This window comes from Myotis davidii, unplaced genomic scaffold (genome assembly GCF_000327345.1).
Source record: "Myotis davidii unplaced genomic scaffold, ASM32734v1 scaffold663, whole genome shotgun sequence".
In the NCBI taxonomy this organism is placed as follows: domain Eukaryota; kingdom Metazoa; phylum Chordata; class Mammalia; order Chiroptera; family Vespertilionidae; genus Myotis; species Myotis davidii.
In genome coordinates this window covers 7,838,172-7,858,746 of record NW_006295816.1, presented here as the reverse complement: position 1 = coordinate 7,858,746, position 20,575 = coordinate 7,838,172, and the positions used below count along the sequence as shown (strand labels likewise).

General features: G+C 43.8%; 1 protein-coding gene across 1 annotated transcript in view; it reads right to left on the bottom strand.

Annotated features, from left to right (window-relative positions):
• The window catches only part of SCN11A (sodium voltage-gated channel alpha subunit 11), a 105,090-nt gene that overhangs the window by 52,146 nt on the left and 32,369 nt on the right, over positions 1–20,575 (bottom strand). Inside the window, exons 2-4 of the mRNA XM_006770556.2 lie at positions 11,130–11,403; positions 7,829–7,947; positions 6,514–6,612 (exon numbers count right to left, since the gene is read on the bottom strand). Coding sequence (XP_006770619.1) covers positions 6,514–6,612; positions 7,829–7,947; positions 11,130–11,403 — 492 coding nt within the window. The remainder of the gene's footprint in view (positions 1–6,513; positions 6,613–7,828; positions 7,948–11,129; positions 11,404–20,575) is intronic.

Below are 20,575 nucleotides of genomic sequence, written 5' to 3'. Positions count from 1 at the left end.
TTCCTGGGCCGGGGGCCTCAGGCCGGGGCGGGGGTCAGAGCCAGTGATCGGGGGGAGATGGGGGTCCCCTGTCCAAGCCTGGCACCTCTGGCAGAGGCGTCAGGCCTGGGCAAGGGGCCAATCCTGCGATTGGAGGGTGATGGGGGTCAACGCCTGAGGGCTCCCAGTATGTGAGAGAAGGCAGGCTGGGCTGAGGGACACTCCCCCACACACACACACCCAGTGCACGAATTTCGTGCACCGGGCCCCTAGTATATACAGAAAAATAGAAAGCACAATGTTGAAGAGATATTTGTACACCCATGTTTATAGCAGCACTATTCACAATAGGCAAGAAGAAGAAGCAAGCCAAATATCCATTGATCCAGATGAATAGATCAATAAAATGTGGTATATACAATGGGATATTATTCATTCTTTATGAAGAAAGGAAATCCTGTCACATGCTACATGGATGAACCTTGAGGTCATTATGCTAAGGGAAATAAACCAGTTACAAAAAGGCAAACACTGTATGATTCCTCTTATATGAGGCATCTAGAGCAGTCAAATACTACACAGAGATGGAAAGTAGAATGGTGTTTGCCAGGAAAGGAAGGGGAGGACAGAATGGGGAGTTATTGTTTAACTAGAGGCCCAGTGCATGAATTCATGCACCAGTGGGGTCCCTCGGCCTGGCCTGCAGGATTTGGGCTGAAACCAGCTCTCCAACATCCTCCAAGGGGTCCCAGATTGCAAGAGGGAGCAGGCCAGGAGCATATTAGGCTTTTATTATATAGGATGGGTACAGAGTTTCAGTTTTGCAAGGTGAAAAGATTTCTAGATATGAATGGTGGTAATGGTTGCGCAACCATGTGAATATAACTTAATACCAATGAACTATACACTTAAAATGGTTAAGATGGTATATTTTATGTAATGTATATCTTGCCACTTTGTTTTGTTAATCCTCACCTGAGGATATTTTTCCACTGATTTTTTTAGAGAAAGTGGAAAGGAAGGGGAGAGACAGAGAGAGAGAAACATTGATGTGAGAAAGACACATCTATTGGTTACCTCCCGCACGAGCCCCTACCAGAACTGGGGATAGAGCCTGCAACCAAGGTACATGCCCTTGACCTGAATCAAACCGGGACTTTCAGTCCAAGGGCCGACACTATATCTACTGAGCCCAACCAGCTAGGAAACCACTTTTTTTGTTAATTCTTTTCTTTTTATTGATTTCTGAGAAAAAGAGGGAGAGATAGAAACATCAATGATGAGAGAAAGTCATTGATCGGCTGCCTCCTGCACACCCCACACTGGGGATTGAGCTTGCAATCGGGGCATGTACCCTGACAGGGAATCAAACTGTGACCTCCTGGTTCATAGGTCGATGCTCTGCTGGCCGGGCTGAACTACTAGTATTTTCATTTTCTTCCCTGAGTCCTTCATCATGTCTATCCTCTAATTTATTTCCCTTCTTCCTCTTCCTCCTCCTCCAAAACAAAACATAATACCTTATTTCTCTTGTTATAATCCCAAGCTGTCAAAAATACTGGATCTGCGCTCTCTCTCTCTCTCTCTCTCTCTCTCTCTCTCTCTCTCTCACACACACACACACACACACACACACACACACACACACGACTTCCACTTTTGGTGCCAAACTATCAATGCAAACAATCTGTTTGTTCAGATTAAAAGTGGTAGAATATCCAGCCATTGTTAGCCCTCAAAGCTATAGAACTAAGGTCTTGAGAACTTGAAAAATCCCAAAGCAGCTAAGTCCAAAGAAGAAATGGTCATGAGGTTGCCAGAGACAAGAGCTCCTCTCTGCTTCAGCCCTTTTCTAAACTGACCACCTTTTAGGTGACAGATGAACACAGAAGATTAATTAATGTCTGCTTTGAAATACCATTTTTAAAATTCAGATATAATTTATGAAGTTATAGGTATTTTGGGAAAAGGCTGTAATTGCAGATTTGAGGGACTTTTGAAAATCTTCACTTAGATCTCAAGCAAAAGAGACAGCAGCCAATGACTGCCATTTCAGCCTGACTTTGTAGCCTCCCACCTCCCAACTCCATTATTCTCTCTTTTTCTGCAGAAGCTTGGCCAAATGGTGGGACAAGCAGACCAACATGTCATGTGATGTGGAGTAAGAGCTAAGCTCACCAGTAGGAAGCAGGGCTTAGGAGCTCCTTAACGGGGAGATTCCAACCCATCAGGCCTCTAGAGTGTGTCACCACCAGTTCAAGCATAGCTAGAGTATCCAGCAGGGCCATAGGTGGTGTCCAAGTAGGTTAACAGAATACCATCGCCTGGTCCTGGAGGACTTCTGCATTCATTCTCTGAGAGCTATTAACTTGGATTTAATTTTCTCCATTTAATACTTTTCTAACCAAAGAATGCTGAAGAAACTCTCCCCCCATTGGCCTAACCCCGCAACTGCATGCTTCCTTTTATGAGGACATCTTCAATAGCCTCCTCCCAGCCCCACTTTCATGCATCCACTACTGCTCCAAGTGCCGCCTGGGGACAGCAGCAGCTTTCCCCCATCTTCCACCCCTCCCTCCAGCCTCTCTGCTTCCCTAGACAAGGTTTGTTTTTTGTTTTTCCATATCTCTGCCTTATGGGTCTTTTAGTAGTGAAAATGGCCTTGAGCAAATTAGCTTTCAGTTGGGCCACTACTTCTCCTTAATGGGAAGGGAGGATTCATTACATCTCTCCAGAAGTGCTGGGCTGGGCAAACCACTGCTAGGCTGGGAGCAATTCCACCTCCTGGGTCTGTCTGCTCACAAGTCCCACTCTTTTCACCACAGAAGCTTCCAGGGACACTGCTGTAAACAATAAGCAGTAGCCCCTGCATTCAGTTAGCTTCTCACATGGAACAGCAACTCTCAGAGGAGAAACCATTTTCCCCAGTGATACTGCCAGGATGGTTGCTATTCCCAGGGGTGTACATGCCCCCTGCTCCAAGGCACGGCCCCTGAGCTGGCTGGCCTTAACCAGATTCCAGTTTCCACCCACCAACAGAGAGGGCACAACCACTAAAAAATAATGCAAAGAAGTAAAGCTAAAAAGCCAGTAGAGAATTAAAATGACATACTAAACATCCCTGATTAACACAAAAGAAGATCGGAATAGAGAACAGAAGAGCAAATGAACAACGTAAAAAGTGAGACTGATAGAAAAACAATCAGCCTAAATTCAAGCCTACCCAAAATTGCATTAAATGCAAGTGAACTAAATATTCCATTAAAACACACACACACACACACACACACACACAGAGAGAGAGAGAGAGAGAGAGAGAGAGAGAGAGAGAGAGAGACAGATTGGCCAGTTTGCTCAGTGGCCAGAGCGTTGGCCTGCAGACCAAAGGGTCCGGGGTTCAATTCCTGCCAAGGACACATACCTTGGTTGCAGGTTCCTCCCCAGCCCGGGCCCTGGTTGGGGCTCGTGCAGGAGGCAACCAATCAATGTGTTTCCCTCACACTGATATTTCTCTCTGTCTTTTCATCTTTCCCTTTCTCTTCCACTCTCCCTAAAAATCAATGGAAAAATATCCTCGGGTGAGGATTAAAACACACACACACACACACACACACACATAAAACCACAGAGATTGGATTGATAGACTGTTTAAAAAACTCCACAAAACCAACTATGTGTTCTTTACAAGAGATAAACTTTAAATCTAAAAACACAAAAGCGTTGAAAGTAAAAGGATAGAAAAAGATATGCCGTGCAAATGATGAGCATAAGAAAGCTTAAGTAACTATATTAATATCAGACAAAACAAATATTAAAAGGAGTATTATAGAGGCAAAGAAGGGCATTTCATAGTGATAAAAGAATGCATATACCAGGAAGATCATCATAAATGTTCATATGCCTAATAACAGTGCTGCAAATACATGAACCAAAATTTAACAAAAAAGAAAGGGAGAATGAACAAACCCATAATCATAGATGGAAATGTCAAGACTCTCTTCAGTGACTCATATAAGTACTAATAGGAGCAGGAAAGTTATAAAAGATCTAAATAACATATTGACCACCCTAACATAACCAGCCATTTACAGAATATCAGACCAAACAACTCCAAAATCTACATTCTTTTCAAGTGCACATGAACCATTCCCAAGGTTGACCATAAAACAAGTTTTCTCAAAAGACTGAAATCTTAGAGAAAAGTATATTCTCTAACCTCAACAGAGTTAAATTGTAAATCAATAACAATAAGACAACTAGAAAAACATGAAATATTTGGAAATTTAAAAACACACTTCTAAGTAACACTTTAGGACAAAGAAGAAATCACAAGACAAAGTGGGGAATATTTTGAACTGAAAGGTAATAAAAACATAATTATCAAAATCTGTGGGGTATAACTAAAGCAATGCTTACATGGAAATTATAAGTTGATACAAATATACAAGAAAAGAAGAAAGATCTAAAACCAAGTACTTAATTTTCTATCTTAAGAAGCTAGAAATAGAAGAGCAAATTAAAATAAAATAAAATTTGCCCTGACCGGTTTGGCTCAGTGGATAAAGCGTCGGCCTGCGGACTCAAGGGTCCCAGGTTCGATTCCGGTCAAGGGAATGTACCTTGGTTGCGGGCACATCCCCAGTAGGGAGTGTGCAGGAGGCAGCTGATCGATGTTTCTCTCTCATAGATGTTTCTAACTATCCCTCTCCCTTCCTCTCTGTAAAAAAATAAATAAAATATATTAAAAATAAAATAAAATAAAATTGATGGAGGAAATTAATAAAGACTTTAAACCTTTCATGTATTGCTGGCAAGAATGTAAAGCAGTACAGCCACTTTGGAAAACTGTGGCAGTTTCTTACAAAATTACTTAAAATATACTTATTTTAAGATCCAACAATTCCACTACTAGATACCTATCCAAGAGAAATGCAAACATATATCCACAAAAGACCTTTATACAGAAATATTCATAACAACTTTATTTGTACAAAAACTGGAAACAATCCTCAACAGGTGAATAGGAAAACCAACTGTGGTGTACCCATACAATAGAATACAACTCAGCAATGAAAAGAAAAAAAAACCAGTGAAACATAAAGCAGCATAAATGCACCTCAAAACATTACACTAAGTGAAAGAAGCCAGACACAAAAGTATGGTATCATACATACTATATGATTCCATTTATATGAAATTCCAGGAAAGGCAAAACTAGTCTAGAGTGACGGAGAGCAGATCAGCATTTGCTTGGGGTTGGAAGTGGTGGGCAGGAGACTGAACCTCAAAGAGACATGAGAAAACTTTGGGGCATATTTGGAATGATCCACATATTGACTGTGGTGGTTTCTATCACATAGTTAAATATGCGATACAAATAAGTGGTCTTATTCAATTTATTATTCAGTGTAGTCCTGAAAGACTAAAGCAGTAAATATGTCAAACCCAGAAAAATTAGGACAACATATATAAGAATATTTATCAAAATACAGAACTTTCTAAGTTTAAAAAAATTAACTTTTATGTCTGAATAACCATTTAAAAAGTACAAGAAGTTGCCCTAACCAGTTCGGCTCAATGGATAGAGCATTGGCCTGCGGACTCAAGGGTCCTTGGTTCGATTCCGGTCAAGGGCATGTACCTTGGTTGTGGGCACATCCCCAGTGGGGAGTGTGCAGGAGGCAGCTGATCGATGTTTCTCTCTCATCGATGTTTCTAACTCTCTATCCCTCTCCCTTCTTCTCTGTAAAAAAACAATAAAATACATTTTTTCAAAAGTACAAGAAGTTAATATTTTAACTATATAAAGAACTCACTCAAACTGACCAGGAAAAAAAAATGACACATGGGTAAAGATGGAAATACAGAATTCATAAATTAAAACAAAAAAAAATCCAACCCATTTGGAAATTAATGAAATGCAAGTATTTTTAACTTCATAAATTAATGAAGAAAAAAATGTAATGCTAGCAAGAATATAGTACAACTGGTTGTCAGAATATGCTGCTGATGGCAAATTAAATTGCTACAAACTTGAGGAAATATTTTGTCAATACATATTTTTAAAGCGTTATAATGTACCTTTTGATCTAGTAAATACAATTCTAAGATTCTACTCTAAGAAAATAACTTTTGAAAAGTAACTATGCAAAAAATGCTTTTTGCAATACTATTTATAGTAGCAAAATGCTAGAATGGTTAAGTAATTTATGGTTTATTCACCTGACTGAACAGTATATAGCTATCAAAATAGAGTCTCATAAAGCCCTTGTAAGACAAAGAAAACCACTTAAAAGCTAGATATAAAATTCATATGTGTGCTGTTAATTGCCAATGTATTTTAAAAGGCCTTTAAAGAGAATCATAAAAACATACATACAAAAATAAAATGGACTCTTCCAGAACTGTGTTGGAGAATTGGGGTTATGGGTAACTTTTTCTTTCTCTATATGTCTAAACTCTCGCTATATATATAGCTAAAAAGTTATAACTTTTTGTTAGATGTACTTGTTTAAAAACAGGGCAGATACTTACTCAGCAAGTTCAGTATCTATAATGTTGTCTTTCCCATGAGCTGTGGCCATGAATATGCAGTTGACGATGACAGTGCAGATGATGAACATGCTGAACAACGTGACCAGCATCTGTTAAGGCAGGCACACTGCAGATGGCAAGTGTCAGTAGTTAACATAGTGGAGGCCACGGGTGCCCCTCCAGCTCCCCTTCCCTGCAGGTCCACCTAACTGAATGTTGGCTGAGAACAGCTCACAGCTATCCATCCCCTTCCTTAGGGGAATGGCAGCCTCCACACATGGAGGGCTACAACCCCCTTCCATATGTCTGACTGACTTGAGACTCACAAAAAGCTGGGCCTTGCCTCCAGGCGTGGCAGTTCTGGGGTCCAATTTGTGCCCAGAGCTCTCAAACTCAGCTGAGACCCCGTCCTTCTTTGACTCCTCCTTTTGCTCCATCCTGCTTCCCTTTCTCCTTTTCCAGAGAGCATTCCTCTACTAAAACACCTAAGTAAAAATCCCTGTCTCAGGCTCTGCTTCTAGGGAAGCCAACCTCAAGAGTTATTCCTTCTCTTTCTCTTCAGCACTGCATTCTGTCTACCAATCCATGTTTCTTACACCGCCCCTAGTCTAAAACTACCTAGCATCTCCACCACCCATGCACACATCAGTAATGCCAATGATTCCTACCTGTCTTTATCCTTAAGACTGAGGGTGCAAACTCAGTCTCCAGAGCCTGGCAAGTCACATAACTAGGTGAAATGGGCTGATGTTGGGGCGCAGGGAGGGGTGAACATGTGGTGAAATAGAGTGCACACATCCCCTCTAAAAGAGGCCCCCGTTTCTCACTACAGCGACTTTGACAGATGGGAATGCAAGTCCAGCCTTGACAGGTTCCATTGTTCACAAGAAGCTGGAAACCTGGGCATTTAACATTAGAGAGTGTTTCTGAGAAGTTTTAAACATTGTGTAGGTGCAACACACTCATCAGCTAAGTGTGATGCACAGGTTGACAGTTTACAACCTTTGTTTGGGTCTCAACTGAGATGTTCCTTTCTCCAGGAGGCCATCCTTGGTGCCTCCAAAGCGCAGCAGTGCCTCTCCACACCACCTCTTCCAAACCACCCATCTCCCTAAAGAAACCGACTGCCTTTGGCCCAGCCCCTTCCCAGGGCAGGGGCCACGCCTTGGTCACACCCAACACTAGCACACTCCTGCCCTCGGCCAGGATTTATTCACAGAATGAGCTGTTTCCACTCAAGAAACATGTGAACACCCTGGGGCGCATGCACTTTTCACTTGACCTGGACTTGATAGAAGATGCGACAAAAGGATATGAATGGACTGAGATTCTAATGGCTAAGCTTCGGACTGAATTGAAAGGGCCCAGAATGAACAAGGCACGTTTGGCACTGAAGCGGTAGATTGTCCTCTTTTTGTTCAACACCATAAATGTCTGCAAAAGACCAAACACAACCGGAATTACAACACTGTGACCAAACGATATTTATCATGAGTTCATTTCGAGAAAATTCAGTGGAGCCATGGATTGAGGTATAGCTTAGCTTATTATCATAACTGGTGGTCCGTGAAGTCCAAAAGGCTGGCGACTGCTGGTTTAAGGAAACTTTTGGAGCAGCGGTCGCCAACCGGTGGTCCGCAGACCAGTCATGATCCGTGAGGTCCGAAAGGTTGGCAACCGCTGCTCTAGGGCATGTATCTACAGCAACAAGAATTAGAAGAGGACTGCAAGAGATGGAAACAGAATTGAACATTCACATTAAGCAGGTGATTTTAAATTATTTTGATTACTAATAAAAACTTTGTAATGAATTTTAGAATAGTCAGGGACCTAGAGAGTCCATATTGTTATGCTTGAGCAGTTTGACATGAGATAGTCTGCCAATCAATTCTAACTTTAAGAATCTTCAGTAAAGAAACACATCAAGGTACCCAGACTTGTTCTTCAATTCCCTCCATGGACATAGGGACAAATCTGCCTGTGGTTCTCAACTGGCAGGGGAAGCCCCACAGAAGGCATCTGGAAAGGCATGGGGGTGTTTCAGGTTGTCTGTCACAATGACGGGGTGCCCCACTGGCCTTTAGTGGGATGGTAAACCCACACAGACCTGCCACGTGGTACACTGTCCCCCTCACAGTCCCCAGTTGGGCCCCACTACAGAATACCAAACCTGTACCCATTTCCTCCTTCCTGGGCTCTGGGAATGAAGCAGCCCCTGGACAACAAGCTTTACTCGCAGGTTTCTAACATCAACACCAGATCTCCCTCTTTCCATTGAATTGTAATCTAGCTGTTCCTTTATGTGTCCTTAAGGCTGTTAGTTATAAAAGTATTCACAGAATGAGGGTCATTCCTGTCTCCCCATGTCACTGCCCTGTTCATATTTGACAGGTAATCCAGCATGTTCTCAGGCAGGAAGGACAGGCCTTGTTACCAAGGCCCCAGACAGCAGGGCAGGGTGCCTTGGCTGAAGCACCAGAACTTCAGCTATTTCACCAAGTTGCTGGAACTTACTTGGCTGCTGACCATGTGGCATTTTCTGTTTCCTCTAAAACAAAATGAAATGGGACTCAGGGTTCTCAAAAAGTTATGAATGAGCTCAGGAGCCCAAGACCCACTTTGGGGATTCTGTGCCCTTCCTTTGGATAGAAAGACAATTTCAGGGTAAAGAGCAAACCTATCCTTGAGGGAAGTCACCCCAAATTAGTAGGTGGCATAATATGGCTCTGTGTCTGTGCCCTTTGATTTTGATATTTTATTAATGTCTCCTCTGACTACTTTAAGTATTTCAACTAATGGTGTATTTAACTACACTTGCCAGGGTTTTAATGATTAAAATGATATATACTGACTCCTTCTGCCTGCTTGCTGACACATCTCCACCCCTTTCCCTGTAGCTCTTCAAAATAGAAGCTCCTAGAAAGGAAGTTGTCTGCGACCATGGAAAGAGCCCTTGGATTTGAGTCCCAGCTCCACCCCTCACTGGCTGTTTGACCTGGCATAAGCCACTTCCCCATTTGGTCTATGGTCTCCTCACCTGTAAGGTGGCATGTTAATGACTACTACACATACCTCACATGACTGCTGAGAGCACTGGTCATGTGAGGTCACAGTTCTGCAGAGCTCTAAACAAGGATCATGTCTTCTAATTTGAAGGGAAGACCAAGGCTGAGAAGAGACACTTCCAGATCATCCATTCAGGCTAAGAACTGTCCACAACACACCAAGCTGCTGCCTGCCTCATGGGTCTCCTATCCGTCCTTGAGGCAGAAGGAGGCAGTTAACTCACATCCAACAACTCTGCCTTCAAGAAGCCCCTGAATTCAGGGGCATAAGGAGAAGGAGAAATATTAGACTGTTTTGCTCCTTCATTTATCTTCCTCTTTCTTTTTCCCTTTTATACCCTACCTTCCTCTGTACACACAGTCCTCATTTTGCCTGGTAAACCTACGTCTATCCCAAGGACATATGAACCAGGCAATATTTCTTCTGAGAGATGACTTTCTCTTGGTTGCTAGTGGAGGATGCTCTCAGCATCATGTGTTTTCTAGGACTTCCCTCAAACTCCCAAGCCCCCTCCTCCCTGACCTTAGTCTGTGAGGTGGGTTTTCCATACTTCCTTGGATCCCACAGTGAGGTGATAATGGCAAGGTCTTCTGGCACTTTCCCAAAAGGGGATGGTCTGCTGAGAACTGTCCTTACTGCCCACCCAGGCTTTCAAACAGCCAGCAGAGGAGTCCAGAATTCACATTTCCTCACCTAGGAACCCTCTTAAGGAACTTTTACTAGAATTTTCCTGCAAGAGCTACATCCAGGTAGATGAAACAGCAAGCCTATCACATATTGGCATGGGGTTTATATTTAGGGTGTCCCCCCAAAATGTATATACATTCTGAATAATTAATTGCAATGGGTTACATCTGAAAAGAAACATCAATTGAGCTATCAGAAAAAACTGTGTAAACATTTTTGGTAGATAACCTGTATAATCTGCATGTGTTCACTCGATTACGTATTCTTAGACTTCACTTATTGAGCTCTGATTATATGTCAAGTTTTGGTTTAGGGCTTTCACCTTCATAAGGTTAACACTAAAAAGTAAACTCTAAAAAGTTTCCAAAGTAAACTCTTGTTGCTGAGTTGGACAATCGTAGACAGCAATATTAATCCTTCACATGGGTATGCTTTACAGTTTATAAAGTGCTTCCATAGCGTGTCTATGCTGTAGGGTAGAGAAAGCAGGCATTATTCCCATTTTACAGATTAAAAATGGGGATCAGTGAAGTGATTTACCCAAAGTCATAAAGCCAATCACTGAAATGGCCTACACCCAACTTTGCTAACCGCTAGTCCAGTCCTCTTTCCTGACATTTTAATCTGTTCCATTTTAACCTTCCTGCTGCTCCTAGTCTTCATGTTCTTCTCCAAGACACACATTACATAGAGAAAAAGGGGACTGAAAGGAGTTCTCTGGGTTGTAAAGGCAATAATAGGGGGTGATAGCAAAGGATAAGTACAGCTTGCTCCCTACAAACCCCAAGATTGGTGTTTGGAGTTCCTTGTAACACCAGTTACAACTGCATGGTTAGAACACCCCAGGATCCCCATGGAACTACCTTATGATCTCTGTAGAATGGGTCCAAGTCTTCCAGGGGCTTTGCTATCAGCTCACGGGGAATGTCACCATAGAGCTTGGGCAACTTCCTGGAGGCCTTTAGGTCAAGCTGAGGCCGAGGTTGGGGTTCTGCCGCTGTCTTGTCTTTGAGCTTCTTTTTTTCCTTTTGGATGGCAATCCGCTTCTCAATTGCAGCCAGAGAATCAGAAGTGAAGGGGCGGAAGTTCCGCGCATCTGGGAAAATTACTGGGTGGCACCAGTCATCCATCTTCATCCTTGAGGCAACGACAAGTAGGTCCTCAGAGGGCTCTGGGAGGTAGAGATCATACAGCCTGCCCTGGGATTCCTCCCTCCAAGGACAATATCAATGGGGCTAGAAGAGTTGAAACGGAGGTGAGGGGCCTTGGGAGCTTATTGGTGTGGGACAGGTCAGAAGAAGTGAACACCACTGTGAATAAAGTAGGAACTTTGGGCACAGGCATGACCAAAGGAAGGAAATATTCCTGGAGAGTCTAGGGATAAGTGGGAGGTTGAATTCAGAACAAGAGGCAGAATAAGCCCAGTCTCTAAAATTCAGACCAAGCATAGAGTACTAAGACGATAAGACCCAACCAGCGGAACTATTGAAGTGAGGCCTGAAGATGGCAGACAAGTGGCCATCGTGTAAACGGGAAAGGAAGGATTAGGGAATCAAGTGGCCCATAGCTACGGGTTGCAAATCAAAACTAATTACATGTGTGTTTTCTCACATCTGATCAGCGTGGAACACAGGCATGAACATTTATACTAACATCTATGATCCTATGCCAGCTCCTTTACTTCTGAAACCCAGATCTGGCAGAAACAAGACCCTAAGAAATCAAGATTTGTCAAACAAATAGGGTCACTCTACCATGTGATGGTAGCTTTCCCAAATAGCCCTATCCCTGATAGCCCCTTCTATAAGGACTTTCTCTTCAGCCCCAATCTTAAAACTAGATTCTGAGAAAAAGCAATAGTGTTCAGGTTGAATGCCTTTATTCTCCATGCCAACCATTCTCTCCTTTATTTTACTGAATGCCAACCTAGGATTGACTCCCAAACTACTCACAGGAATTCTGAAGGGGAATTCAAGATCATTCAAAAACCATTGTGCTCAATGTCTGTTCTGGACATAGTGCTAGGCACCAATGGTGAAGAAAAACACAGTCCCTCCTCCTGGTCCTACAGTCATGCCATCCTAGTGCAAGGGAGAAGACAGATAAAGACAGGAAGTTACAATAGAGTAAGACAAATGCCACTATAGTGAGAAGTAGAGGGTAATACGTCTGCATAGGATAGGCATCTAGCTTTGAGGCATCAGGGATGGCCTACCAGAGCTTTAACGTCTCAGTTAAATACTGAAGGAGATATAAGACTTAGACAAAAAAAAAGTTGGGGGGGGGGGGCCTAAGAGTTTTGCAGGAGGAGCAAATAGCATGAACAGGGACCCCTGGGTGAAAAAGAATACAGTGTCCATCAACAAGTTCTGTTTGCCAGAAAAGGAGAGTTTGTGGAGTGGCATGGCCAGAAAAGGCTCTAATCAGCATTGTGAGAGCACGGGGGCCCCTATAATCCTTAGTAAAGATCATGGACTTCATTCATCCTAATGGAGAGTTGCTAAAGGGTGGGTTGTTATCATTATTATTGTTATTGTTATTATTAAAGAGGAGTACCACTATCAAGTTTTTTTAATATCCCTCTAACTGGTAAGAATAAATAGGGTTTAGGTTAGGATGAGGAGAAGGAGGGAGGCTAGAATCGGAAAAATCAGCTTGAAAACTATTACAAGAAATCACAATCACAGACGATGACCTAATAGAGTGGATGGACTTGACAATCACTTAAGAAATAGCCTTGATAAGTAATTAATAGGAAGGGAAGGATTTGAGGACAGTAAGGAACTAAGGTTCTTGGCTTGGGCAGCTGGGTCAAAGAGTGGTGCTATTCACTCTAATAGAGAAACTAGGGAAGGAGAAAGCTTTGCAGGAATGGATTCGATTTAATACACATGGAATTGAAGCTGCTTGTGAGACCTGCATGTGGAGAGATCAAGGAATGCAAGTATAAGTCTATGGCATAAAATTATGCAGGGAATTGAGTGTGAAACCAAATTTAAAATAACAAGAACTGGAAGAATCATGAGAACAGCAGAAGGATTGCTGTCAGTAAGATAAATTCCTCATCTCACACAGGGACAATTCAATAACTCCTGCCTAAACTTTATAAATCAAGAAACAGAAGTTAAGAGAAGTATTTATTAACGAAACAATGACTAGAAGACTGAAAAACTGAAAGAGTTAAAAGTGGGAGTGAGTATATAAGTGAAGGTTGAGACATTTTATTTTTCATGTAATATCCTTCCAAACATACTTTCCTCCTGAGCTATTTGATTTAGTGCATGTACATGTTACTTTTATAAGATTGTAAACGGAATGTAAAAATCCTTTGAGGGCTCAAAACATCCTCTGATTCAAAACAGAGTCGAAATACCAGGTAGAGTGACATGCTCGAAATCTCCTAGAGTTGTAAAGGAAGCAAGCATAATCTCAACTTGCCATCCTAAAACATGAGAATTGTGATTTGACATGGGGAATCACAGGGACTGCAAGGGCAAGAGAAGGCTCTGCGAGACCGCCATGACGTGGGAGCTGCCTGTCAGTGAGGGCTCTGCTCATACTCCTCTGAGGACTGGCCCAGCCAGCTCATAGGCCTGCTCTCCCTGAATAGACAGACACCTAGCAAAGAGGACCAAGGCCTCACTTCCCTAAGCAGAGTTCCTAAATTCCTCAGGAATTCACTTGCAGTTAAGACTGGGTAGCTTCAGGCCTTACTTCAAATCTATAAGCTTTATAGAGATACTAGAGGCCTGGTGCATGAAATTCATGCATGGGTGGGGTCCCTGGGCCTGGCCGGTGATCAGGGCCGATCAGGTTCCCCATCTCCCCACCACCCCACCCCACCCCCTTCTCCTTCCCTTGCTACCAGTGTCTGTAGCCTCCCACCCCTTGTTCCCCATCCCAGCCCAGGGCCCTACCCCAATTGGGTGATCAGAACCTGCTGGCTAGGGGGAGGGGCCAACCACCACCAGGGCAGGTGGGTGGTGGGCTGATTGGGATCTGCCAGCGGGGGGGAAGAGGGGGGAGGGTACGAGGGAAAGACCAGGGAGTTGGCCACCAGCCCCAAGGAGGGAGCCGGCCCTCGACCCTCCCTGGGAAAGAGGCTGTGTCCGCTGCCACCCACCCCTGGTTCCCCATCCCAGCCTTGACACTGGGGCCTGCGGGCTGGGGGAAGCTCCTGCATTGAGTGTCTGCCGCCTGGTGGTCAGTGCACATCATAGCGACCTGTTGTTCCGTCATAACAGTCGTTTAGGCTTTTATATATGCTAGTATAGATATAGACCTTAACTCCAATTGTTCATTCATTCCTGTGCTAGATACTGGGGTTTCAAAGTGATATAAAACACCATCCCCAGCCCTCAGGGTCTTGTAGTGGTGTGGGGGGGGGGGCAGTGTTGGGGGGGAGGGGGTCAGGTAAGTCAAGGATGCAGAATAAACCACACAATGAGTGTGGGTGCACTAGGGGGAAGCTTTGGGTACTGTGGGGGTCCAAAAGAGGCACAGTTATGAAGAATCCAAAGTCACTGAGCTGGGACGAGAAAGGGAAGTGTACGAGTGTGAAAGCACTGAGCATAGTAAAGGGTTTTTGTTTCTTGCTTATGACTTTCCCTGCAATTATAAAAGTGACATAACCTTGGGTGCTGGACATTGTCAGTTTGCCCTCCAGGCCCCTCCCCATCCTTCTCCACCCTGCTCAGTGCCCATGAAGCTGATACATGTGGAACTCTCTTTAGCGTCCCTTGAACTTTGGCTTCTGGTTGGGTTTGGCCAATGGGAGGCACCAGCAAGGGACCAGAGAATGGTGGAGAGTGAGGTGAGGCTTTTCCTCCCCGACTCTCTCCCTGACAGTGGCCATGGGCCATAGTGGCTGTCAGATGGCCCACCCACACAGCTCTCTCCCAGGTTCCATAGCACCTCCATCCCCTTGCCCTGCAAATGTGGGGTGTAATGGCACCCACTATCAACACATTTGCGAACTGCACCCTCAATGATTCTGTTACTGAGCTCTGCCCATACCTTTGTAAAATGTCCCTTTAATAAAACATCCTCGAAATGCCCAGTTTGAATGTGCCATCTGTTTCCTGCCAGGGCCCTGGCTAATAGAGTCTCCCATTAAATAAAATTTAGAAAACCAGAAAAGGAAATGATTACCCACACACCAAAGTCACCCAACATACGCAAGTTTTGACATTTTGGAATATTTTTTTCCATAATCATATTGTGTATAATTTGTGTAGCTATCATTGTAATACATATGCAATTTTACATCATGAACTTTTCAATCAATGCTTTATCACAAACATTTTTACTATAATAGGAATCATCTAATAGCATCAACCCTATTCCAGGTAAAATTTAATTCTCAGGACAATCTCATGAGATAAAAATTATCCTTAAGGTATTTCTGAAAGAAAACCTTCATCTGGAATTAGGATGAATTATTTGTGACCTTCTCTTAAGAGGCAGAGATTTTAACCTTATATCTTCCTGACTAGAGTTTCTCTCTAGGTTTCTCTCTTGGTAAGGAGCCACACTGGTTAACCTGACATTCACACTTACACCAACCAGTAAGCAAAGTCACTGAGGAATTCATCAAAGGTTTGCAACTGCATGCCCAGAACATTCCAATATGGACCTGGTCCACACAACTCAAAATGCCAAAGGTCTACCTTGAGGTTCATACAGCTATAAGCTATAGCTAAGCCCTGTGTTGATGCTTTAAATGAATTAAGAATTTCCCTCTCATAATTTCCCAAGAAATGTACAAAGTGGATATTATACCATCCACATTTACAGAAGAAAACATTGGAGTTTAGAGAAATTGAGATACTTGCCTGTGATCACATACGTAAGTGCTGGGCCATTCCTGCAACCCACCTACCTGCCTAGTTCTTCAGACTCAAAGCTAAGACATCCCAAGGAGGTGAGAGAAGGGAATCAGGAGAAGAAAGACACATAGCTTCCAGCTGGGCTGGGTCTACAGCATCCTCACTGTGTGTGACATGCTCCCCAGGACATCAGCCTCACTGCCACCTCCCCAATCACATCTCACTCCCAGAGGCATTCCACTGGCCCCACCATGAGATCCTCCCTCCCAACCAAGCAGATAGCCCAGTGATAAATGCACCCGGTAAGATGCCCCCTTGTTTGTTTTGGGTGGTGGTCTGAACAGCAAGTTCTTAGCTTTGGTGACCATGTTCATTAAAGTGGGTTACAAAAAAACAATATCCCCTTCCTCTTGCTTAGGTCCCATAAGAAAAGCAGAAAGCAAAGGAACAGGAATAGACTGTAGCACAACTGATCTCAATCTAAAATGAATCCCAAGATTAGTGTGCTAGCTCTTCAGAGAAAAGAAAAAGTATACATTAATTTCTGATTAAGTTACCTGGCCACAGGAATTCAGAAAATATCTGGACGATTTGTACCACGGCCTGACGGAGACAAGGCTTGAGCACAGCTTTACTAGCCAAGTCCAATTCCTAACACCAAGTCCATGTGGTGAGCACCCTCCTGGCACCATGCCCCTCTCAGAGCATCTGAAAGGAGCGCTACCTGATGGACCCCACCACTGGGTCACCTGGTCTCTGCCTCTAATTTGAGCAGGGAATAGTTACAGAGACCTATAATCCAACCTGATGGGAAAACACACACACACACACACACACACACACACACACACACACACACGGCAGGTTCCACAGTGGCAAGTCCAGACTTGAAAGGACAGAGGATAGGGCTATCCCCATCTCAGACTTACCTGCCTTCTGGTGCGGTGGCTCCAGACAGCAGCCCCAGTGGCCCCTCTCAAAGCTCTCTCCTCGGAGCAAGTCTCTCTCTGAGTCTGAGCTCCTGCTCCCAGCAGTCGGAGCCCTTCTGGGAGGAGTGGCTCAGAAGCTGGGTGGGGAGCATGGAGGAAGGCAAATGGGAAGAGAGCCAAAATGATTTTAAAGAATCGTGTAGGAAACCCTGTAACAGGAGAAGTGACTGAGATGGTACTTACATTTATACTTTGGAAGCATCTGCCTTTAATCAGTGCTTAATCTAACTCTGCAGAAAGCATCATTAATAAAGAAACAGCTTCTTGTTTTTTCCTTTGGCCCCATCCAAGTGGGTGAGAGAATACAGAAAGGTCTATGAAAGCCGTGCTGTGTTCCTGAATCCAGACTATCCTGCAGGCCACCTAACCGGGGGACTCGAGGTCTCGCCCCCCAGGACCTCCTGAGGCTCATCGTGTGAGACTGTTTACAAGGCACCCAATCTACTCCTCCTCCCTCCTCTTCTCTTGTGCCATCAACACGGGGGTTCAGACCCAGGAAAATGCGTGCTTGTTACGTGGTTGTCATAAGGGACGCCAAGAAGACCCCTTGGCCTCAAAGCATCTCCACGATCGATCTGTCATTGAACTCAAACTCCCCCACGTAAACTTCTGTTTTGTTAATTCTGGGGGGAAATTTAAATCTCTTTGGGAGGTGTCACACCATAAGCTATTTTCAGCCATTGTCACCTTCCAGAGGCTCGAGACAGCTGTGATCAAGGATACAAGATGGGTGTTTACAAAGAAGAAGGAGGTAGGAAGTAGGTGTTTAAAGGAGTGCTGGATTGGCATCACAGGCAGATTCCAGTCCTGTCAGAAAGGACACTAAATACTAGTCCCAGAAAACCTGGCAGGAGTCACAACTCCATCGCTATAAGCTGCGTGATAGTGAGTGGATCACTCAATATCACTGAACCTTAATTTTCTCCCTATAAAATGGGATAATTCTTTCAAATATCCTTAGTCTTAAGAAGCAAATGTAACAATGGCTGTAAAAGCACTCTGCACACATAGATGTAAGTATCTGTTAATTTTTAAGAAGGAAAAGACCTGGCTGCTTTTCTCCCTCTGACTCAACACCGAGATCCCACAGAGAAACTGAAATCAGACATGGGACTAGTACCAGCCTGGCGCACTGCAGACATGACCTGACTTTTTGAAGCAGTGGTCAGAAATCTAAGCCCTTGTCTAATTTCAGGGTGACTCTCAGAATAAGATAAGACCAATGAATAGGAGAAGCACTTGGGGTTAATAAGCATTTTTTTACATGAATAAAAAAGTATGCATTTGAAGAGGTAAAGGAGACCTCTAAATCCATTATCTTAAAAAGCCATGGTCTTTTCAATATAAACTCTTTGCAAACATTATTTTTCCTAAGCTATTTAGTCATATTCAGACTTTGAACTCTGAAGTTTCAGAAAATCTTTCTACATCCATCTTCAAGGTAAATGCAAATGATTCCAAATGGAAGAACTTAAGTGTCAAAGAGTAATATACAAACAGACCACCCAAGCAGTATGGGGTTTGCATTGGGACATTCCCAGATTCACCTCTCCGTGCATTTGACAGAGAAGAACACCTGAGTCCTCATAATAAGAGAATACTAACATCAGAGCATGGTCAGGAAGCCCCCACTTTTGCATCCCTGGAGCCATACAGCATTGTCACCACTCTTGGTTGCTAGTGGGCAGCAAGCCCTGCCAGTTTCAGTCCTGCCATCTGACAAGCTGACCAGCTTCGCCATCAGTGGCCAAGTATGGTGCATCAAAAGCCACATCTCCCATCTGTTTATTTAGCAAAGATAACATTGAACCTCTACAATTGCAGAGCACCTGGAAATACCAAAGACCTGAACCCTTAAGGAGCACGCAGCCCATTGATGATAAAGGTGTACAAAGAACTAAAAAACAAGAACGAGAGTATCAAAAAGCTGCAAGCAAGACTCAAACAGAGCCTCCACAGCACAGAACAGGGAGCAACTCATTCTGGAAAGATTTCCAAGAGGAGATGGGATTTGGACTAAGGCTCAGAGGATGAATAAGAACTCAATGTGCAAATAAAGTAGAGATGGAAAAGTATGAACAAGGACACACAGGCATGTGTAGAAAATGTCAAGTGGTTCCATGAGGATGGAATATTGGCAAAAGGAGGAGCCTAGAAGAAGAGGATGAAGGGATGCTTTGCATGGCTTTGCATACCACTTGAATTTCACTAAGGAGTTTAAACTTGAACTTGTATTGAGTAACAGGCATGGAAACCGGCACTGTCTTAAGCTTCTCATTTATACTTATGTGTAACTACCAAGTCTTCTGTTTCCCTAATGTTTATCACTGCTGATATCTAATTGACAATTAGACATCTACATAAACAAACAGATGTTATTGGGTAATGCTGAGGGTGTGATGTATGTCACAGCAGCTGTGCACAGCCAAACTGAACAGAACATCTTGTGGCAGAACTAGCTGGGACTGATTCTGGGGACACAGCTCTGAGGAGGTACAGAATCCATTTCCTAGGAATCATTTGCCTTCCAAGTTGTAAGGGAGATTCCTTGGTAGATCCTTATGGAAACATGCTCATTGAGGACACAGTTTCATGATCTTGTTCACTACTATGGCCCCATTATAACAATACATATCATTTAATAGGTGCTTAGTAATTATTTGTGAATGAATAAAAGAACTGCTAACCTCCTCACAGTCCCTTCTGAAACTCAGCCCTGGTTCCTCATTCCTGTACCAGGTATGTCTGGTTCTGGGAAGGAAGCCCTAGCAGGCCCCCCTTTGTGAGATCTTGTTCTTTATTCCCATCCTTCATTTTAAGTCAATCTGACCTAGTACAAGCTCTTCTCATCTCTCACCTAGACTGTCACAATGGCCTTCTTAATGGACACCCTGCCCCAGCCCCTCCCTGGTAGACTGTCCCACATACTGACCACTCCTGCCCCAGCCATATCTAGCTCTTCTCTGTGCCCTGCCCTGCCTAGGCCCTGCACCCACTCTGAGTATTGCTAAAGTGCCCTCCTCTTGCTCTTTCTTAAAAATGTATTTTTTATTATTGATAGTACTAGAGGCCCAGTGCACAGATTTGTGCACATTGAAAGGAAATTAATTAGAAGAAATATTTTAGAGGCCAAAGAGGGACCATAGGAGGTTGGCTCCAAGGCGTGTCTGGCCCATCTTTCCCAGTCCCAATCAGGGCCAATGGGGGCTGTCTCACCCAGTCCCAACTGGCCAGGGCAATCAGGGTCGGGTGTCTGGCAGGGGAGGGACTGCCAGAGGGCTCCAGGGCAAGTCCAGCCCGACTTGCCCAGTCCTGATCGGCCAGACCCCAGCAGCAAGTTAACCTACCGGTCAGAGTGTCTGCCCCTGGTGGTCAGTGCACGTCATAGTGACTGGTTAAACAAACGGTCAGACACTTAGCATATTAGGCTTTTATATAGAGAGATTATAGATATCTCTCCCTCCTCTTGCTCTTTTTCTCACTTTCCCAATC